Source organism: Gymnodraco acuticeps, unplaced genomic scaffold (genome assembly GCF_902827175.1).
Source record: "Gymnodraco acuticeps unplaced genomic scaffold, fGymAcu1.1, whole genome shotgun sequence".
Taxonomy (NCBI): Eukaryota; Metazoa; Chordata; class Actinopteri; order Perciformes; family Bathydraconidae; genus Gymnodraco; species Gymnodraco acuticeps.
Window position 1 is genome coordinate 4190157 of NW_022991375.1, and position 6477 is coordinate 4196633.

General features: G+C 39.5%; 2 protein-coding genes across 2 annotated transcripts in view; both read right to left on the minus strand.

Annotated features, from left to right (window-relative positions):
* The window catches only part of si:ch211-193k19.2 (uncharacterized protein LOC100034574 homolog), a 1126861-nt gene that overhangs the window by 917513 nt on the left and 202871 nt on the right, over positions 1–6477 (minus strand). The window lies entirely within an intron of this gene.
* fabp3 (fatty acid binding protein 3, muscle and heart) lies at positions 857–4883 on the minus strand. Its single transcript, XM_034241035.1, has 4 exons — positions 4626–4883; positions 2724–2896; positions 1389–1490; positions 857–1299 (listed from the first exon to the last, which is right to left on the minus strand). The coding sequence occupies exons 1-4, from the start codon at positions 4696–4698 to the stop codon at positions 1246–1248; spliced, it is 402 nt and encodes a 133-aa protein (XP_034096926.1). The 5' UTR covers positions 4699–4883; the 3' UTR covers positions 857–1245.

The following is a 6477-nucleotide window of genomic DNA, read 5'->3' on the forward strand; positions in this document are numbered from 1 at the left end:
ACTTGTATTACAATGTTTGATTTGACCTGGGGGACACTTGGGTAAGAGAAACATTGAAATTGTTTTGGGGTGAACTTTTCCCTTTTAGCAGGGTAAAGAGGTTGAGGCAGAAAGGGACATGGATCACCCTGCAACCTTTCAACTCTTCAACCTTCTGCTAGCTGGCAGTCAGTCGCTAACTCATGACATCAATGTACTGAGGGAGGGAATGAGCCGAATTTAGAAAGCACACACACACTCAAAGTACAAGCACAGGACACAACACTGTCCAGTGAAGGACATTTGGTGTATATGTAATTTTGGGGTCACCTTTTAAAATAGCTGGATTTGATGTGAAATGTGCCCAGATTCAAATGCATCGAGTAATCACAGCCTTGTGCAAACACGAGTGAATGAAAAACTTGAACTAGTTAATATATTTACCAAAATGTTAATCTTTTTTGATCCATGGTTTCTGATAAGTCTTGGCCCCCTCTTCATTTCTGACAGAGCTTGATGCCAGATTTAACAACTTTCCCCTTCGTAGTCAGGGAGAGGACAAGATACTCTCCCACTCTCTCTCACACACAGGAGCTGCTGAGGAGCTATAATTAACTGAGTCCCTGTAAAAAAAGCTTTGATGGAAACTGGTCACATTCTGTAGATACTAGATATACTTGTACAGTTGTGTTGCCCTACAGATTTTTTCACACAGTCACATTAGACTTCAGACTGAACACTCAAGTTCAGCACTGAATTACTGAATCCTTTTCTGTTATCATCTATTGATCTCAACTGTAGTCAGTACATTTACTTATTTTTTCTGTAATGCCATGTGCAAACACTAAACACCTCAAACACAACCAGGAGCCGTTTGATTGGTTTAACAGTTTGTCCAACAGTGTAGACACTTTATTTGCTGTTCACGTTGCAATAGACAACCCTTGAAATTCAAACACTTAACCAAGTTTATCATAGGCACCATGCAGAAAACATTTTCTAAAAAATAATTATCATCCAAAACTGGATCTTTAGAGAGCAAAACAACAACAAATCATCAGAAATTATTCAGCGTTTCTTGCAGTATAAAGAAAATGATAGGGAGAGAAGGGATGTTACAGTCAGCAGTGATGTTAATACTGAGCACAGTGTGAGGGGAATCTGCGGCAGCCATAGAAGGTTTTATTGTTCTGGTTTGTAGTTTTGGGGTCGCAGGGGCTTTAGCTGTGGCAAGAAGATGCTGGAGGGATGTTTCAGTGCTGGGATTTACTCTGCCTTAACGTAGCGACGTATGGATTCGACATCATCCATTTTTAGTGTCTGTGATGGAGAGAAAAAGACGGTTTGAATACAACAAACACACACATTTGATTTAGTTTTTATTGTATGCATTTGGTGTGACCACTGACCAGTGTGAGGCTGTTGCCGTTGACTTCCCTGACCAGGCTGGTCTCTTTGCCGTCCCACTTCTGGGTGTGCACCAACTTCCCACCATCAACTGTTACAAAGGACTACAGCAAACAGGAACAAGGAAAAGGGAGATTATTACATATACAAGATAATGGGCCGTTTAATGTAAAAAATACATTTAAATTGAATTTTGAAGTCTTTGCTTAGCTGAGGGTTATATTTCATGAGGCTATTTAATATCTATATTTCAGTAATTATCAGAAACAAGCACTTTACTTTTTAGTCAACTACATTTATTGGACAGCCTACTTTGCAGATTTCACATTTGTATAGGTACAACTATATGACTAGCTATAACAGAGGATAAATGTGACTTACTTAAACTTCAAAATGTTGCTTTAGCTGAACAGTGAATTTATCAAAAGTAGTTTATAATCCATATATATTTGTAATGTTGGCTAATAACCAACATAAGTTCATTGGGGTCTTTTACGTCTGGTAAATGTAGCTTATTGCTTGTAAAAGCAAGAATGTATGATTTATTTCTCTCTAAATGTAAATAGTGTCACTCTAGAGTCAGTAATAATGTGCCAATAATTTATTAATAATCCAACACTCAAATGGGGTATACACTTTCACTTTTGATACTTAAAGGTGGGGTAGGTAATTTTGGAGAAACCAGCTCGAGTGCGGTAGAATTTGAAAATACACAGCCGGAAAAAATCTGCCACTTCCTTACAGAGCCCCTCCTCCAACACACACGAACGCGCACATGACCAATGAGGGCACGAGATAGGTTTGTGCTCAGATGGAAGGCTGACAGGCAGGTAGGCCATCCAGTTATTTTAGCCGGGCCGGCTAAAATGCTTGGTCGTGCTTTTTACAGTACTACAGCTTTCACAGATGACATTTTTTTAATGAATTTTTTGTCAAAGCATTTAAGATATTCATTGCTATCGGGATGTCAAGAGCATTCCATGGAATATAACAAAAACTGTATCTCGAGCCGGTTTCTCAAACTTACCTACCCCACCTTTAAATACTGGTTATGGTTGCCTCTGCCCTGCCTCATTTTGGGAATTAAAGTTCTGGCAGAGATTATAAAAAAGATGATTTACAATGAGCCACAAATAAGGATTTCTCTAGTCCTTTCTTATATGAAGAATTCTAATGACTGATTATCCTTGTCATATATTTATGGATACAGTATTTTATTAACATATATGGGTTTCATAGAGTCACTTCATTACTCTTTTTAGAAGGTTACACATTGATAAAGTAGGTTTCGCTCTTGATTGTTGGTAGTATTTGCTGATGTGCCTTTGACCTCTCACCTTGACTTTCCTGTCATCAGCGGTGGTCTCATCGAACTCCTCATTCAGCTTGAAGGAGAGCTCTGTGTTCTTGATGGCGCTCTGCGTCTTCAACGTCACCTTGTCTCCCTCCACTGAGATGATGGTGGTGGGCTTGGTCACGTTCCCGACCTGGCGTGTAGCGAAGCCAACACCTGTAGAAAACAAAGACACATGGGTAAATGAAATATTCTGGGGAAGGATATTAAGGATAGTGTAGCTTTTATGCGCAAGCCAAGCCCCGATCAAATAAACGGGCAACGCCTTGCCTCAACTGCCAATGAGCATTAGGCTAAACGCCAACAAAAGCACTATACAGGACAATTAGCAGGAAACCAAACGTCTTTTGTAATCAAGTAAAGTACATGACCACTAGATCAGAGTGAAGTCATCATACTACAATTGTATTCGTTTTTGAAGTACGTTTTTTGGTTTTATTTGTTTGTTTTCTTTTTTATATTTTTCGAAAATATGAATACAAATTATAATAGCTGATAATAATTTAAAAAAAACAGTAGCCATGTACGTGTCCTTTGGCTCTCCTTCACGCTCTAATCTCTGTTTGTCTTCTGTCCAACCTTGCAGCAGCACGTTCTTCAAACAGTGCATGGTCCCACTGACCTGTCTAGGCACGCATTTGTGCAAATCATTACTCCTGTTTCGTTTAGGGTGGGTTTGTGTGCGATAGATCAAGAGAGCATTTGATTGAATAATAGAGACTCACATATTTAATAGAAGAGAAAATCAGGTCTCTTTTTTTAGCTGACTATCCAGTTTATCTCTAAGTGCTGAAACAGCTTCTTTCCCATGCATGTGTGTGTGTGTGTCATCACTCAGGAGGATTAGGGTGAAAGGTTGAAGGGTTTCTGTGTTGAGTAGAGCAGACAGGTCGTCGCTCATATGGCTCTGAGGTCAGCGGGCATGAATCTCTCACTCGCAAAGTCAAACAGTGCGGTGTCATTCTTCACGGTAGTAAACTTCAGAGCCCCCATCACACACACATGCCAATGCGTGAGATATTTGGGTCCCCAAGTTATCCGTGCATACAATGTCGTCCCATTAGCTCCTGAGCATTGGGACCACCTTAATATTCAACTCCTCCCATGGCCTGACACAATGAACGGCTTTCAGCGAAGGTCACCCACATTATGCTCAAGTGTGTGAATGCCAGCTTGTTACCACTCAGCGTTTCTCACAGTGGGGGTTGGTGGGGGTTCTCCACTAAGGAAGGCCCCTCCCTTATTCAAGCTGCACCATGTGGTTAACCACTCTTCCTCTTATACCTCCCCCTCTGGTTCCCATCCTCTCCTGTTTCTTTCTCTCATCAAAGGATTTATTGTCAAATGCACAGTAGCTACAGCAGTGTAGTTACGGCAATGAAAATCTTAAGTCCCTCGCTCCTCTAACAAGGCCACATAAATATAAGACATAAACAGTAAAAATGTAAATTAAAACGGTAAAAATAGTGCAAGAAAAAACAGTTGAAATCAAGATTATGTTGTAACACCAATGTGGAAGTAATAAGATAAGATAGAACTAAGGAGTAGTAAACCATATACAAGTCAACTATGATTCAATATGCCAGAAAATGATGTAGGTGACCAAGTGAATGCAGGAGTCTATATACATATGAATAGAATTAGATAAATATGGACACCTAGTTTTTTTGTCTCCATTCTCAATCTTGGTTCCACCCTTGTTTAGCCCTTCTCCTTTTATCTTCCATACATGTCCCATCCATGGCTGTTTAAACAGGTTTAGCACAAAACACTCCTTATTATCGTAGTTAATTTGTACATGTGCTCGCATGTAGTACTGGCAGCCGTGCATCATCCCTTGGCTGCCCATCACACATGCGCGAACACACCCTAAACACATGCTTACCCAGCTTCTTCATGTACTCATCAAACTTCTCACTATCCTTCAGGTTCCAGGTGCCAACGAAAACATCGACCATGTTTGCAGCGGAACGGACCGGTGGAGGGTGGAAAGAATAGAGAGGGTGTGTGAGAGGCAAAGCGAGGAGTGAGATACAGACTGTGGAGAGGGTAAGAGGCACGGGGAGTATAGTCAGCAGCACCACGCGCTGCGCTGCAATCCTACTGGCTGGTTTACCACGGCTGTTCGTGTCGTCATCAGGTGTGTGAGAGGGAGAGAGAGAGAGATAGAGATAGAGAGAGAGAGAGAGATAGAGAGAGAGCAGCAGATCCGAGAGTTAGATGAGATGGAGAGAGGCTGAGAGGAGACGAGAAGCATGAGAGAGGAGACGAGGATCGAGAGGAGAGAGAGGAGTAGAGCGAGAGAGAGGAGAGAGAGAAGAGAGAGGAGAGTAGAGCGAGGAGGAGAGAGAGAGACGTATGGAGAGAGAGAGACGAGAGAGAGGGAGAGAGAGAGAGAGAGAGAGAGAGAGAGAGAGAGAGAGAGAGAGAGAGAGAGAGAGAGAGAGAATAAGCAAAATTGAAGATCGACAAGTAATTTACCTTGGAAAAAATTACCAATACCAATTGTACATCTGCTTCAACTAAAAGTCCTGCATTTAAAATATTGCTTAAGTAACAGTACACAAGTATTGTCATCACTAACTTGACCATCACTTACTTCATTGATCCCAATTTGGGATTTTTTTCTCCGTTACAGCAAGATGTAAACAAGGCATTGCACATTATGTGAAAATTAAAAAGACTAGAAAATAAACCAAGATAAACATACAATGGAAAAATCGAAAGTTACAAAATAACAATAGAACTATAAAGTAAAATATAATCATACTGAAAATTACATATCTGTAGATAGACAGTGAAAGATACTATATAGTACCAAAAGAGAAAATAATGTGTTATTAGTAATGGCCTATTTCATAATAATATATATACACCATATTATGATTATTGATGCCTTAAATCACAGCTTGTAAAAGTGGAGCACATATTACTTTGCTGCTCGACATCTCAATGTTTATTTATATATTCTGAAATGTTACCGGTAACTAAAGCTTTTCCTAAATGTAGTCGAGCAGAAGTAAAACGTATAAAATTACTTTTAAAAGTACTTAGAAGTACTACAATTGTACATAAGTATAATACTTCACTGCACTCCACCACTGCAACATGTTAGTTCGTTAGTGAGAGTGTCATATTTGTTTTTGCAAAAATAGCTGACACGCAAAACAAGTACATTGAACTGAGAATTAGAATATCTTATGTTTTGGCTGTATTCAGTTATTAGTGTTTTAAGTGGTTTGTGTACAGGAAGCCATAGCGTCATTTTGGCAAAGCCCTGAGCCTGTTTTTCAGGTCTCAGGCTCGAAAATGACATTCCCAGAACAAATGACCATATCTTCCCTTCTAAAAGGGTTAAATTAATAATCTTTTTTCTCAAAGTAATGATAAACCTGTGAGCTGGATGTAGAAAAGTCAAAATCAATATAGATGTTTTTTATTTTAAAGAAAATTCAGATTGAACATGGTAAAAAACTGTAAATTATAGTGTCCGTCCAAAAAATATTTTGTACTTATAGTGAAAACTACCCTTGGATGATGGTAAGGTAGACTAAAAGCTTTAGGAATCCAAAGTACAACATATAACAAGTACCCTGTATCAAGATTGATGCAAAACAAGTTATATTTGACCTTTTTAGACAGATTTAGCAAAAAAAACCCTCTTCTGGGGCCATTTGGGTGGATTTTCCTTATCTCTGGCCCCCCTTCTTCGATTTTGACATGTGACATCTCTTTCT

What these genes read in the sequence shown, in the direction of transcription:
- fabp3 (XM_034241035.1), bottom strand. Translation starts at nt 4,698, where the DNA reads ATGGTCGATGTTTTCGTTGGCACCTGGAACCTGAAGGATAGTGAGAAG. An exon ending in CTGATGACAGGAAAGTCAAG is followed by an intron (nt 1,491 to 2,723) that starts GTGAGAGGTCAA and finishes TGTTTGCTGTAG; the next exon opens with TCCTTTGTAACAGTTGATGG. An exon ending in ACGGCAACAGCCTCACACTG is followed by an intron (nt 1,300 to 1,388) that starts GTCAGTGGTCAC and finishes TCTCCATCACAG; the next exon opens with ACACTAAAAATGGATGATGT.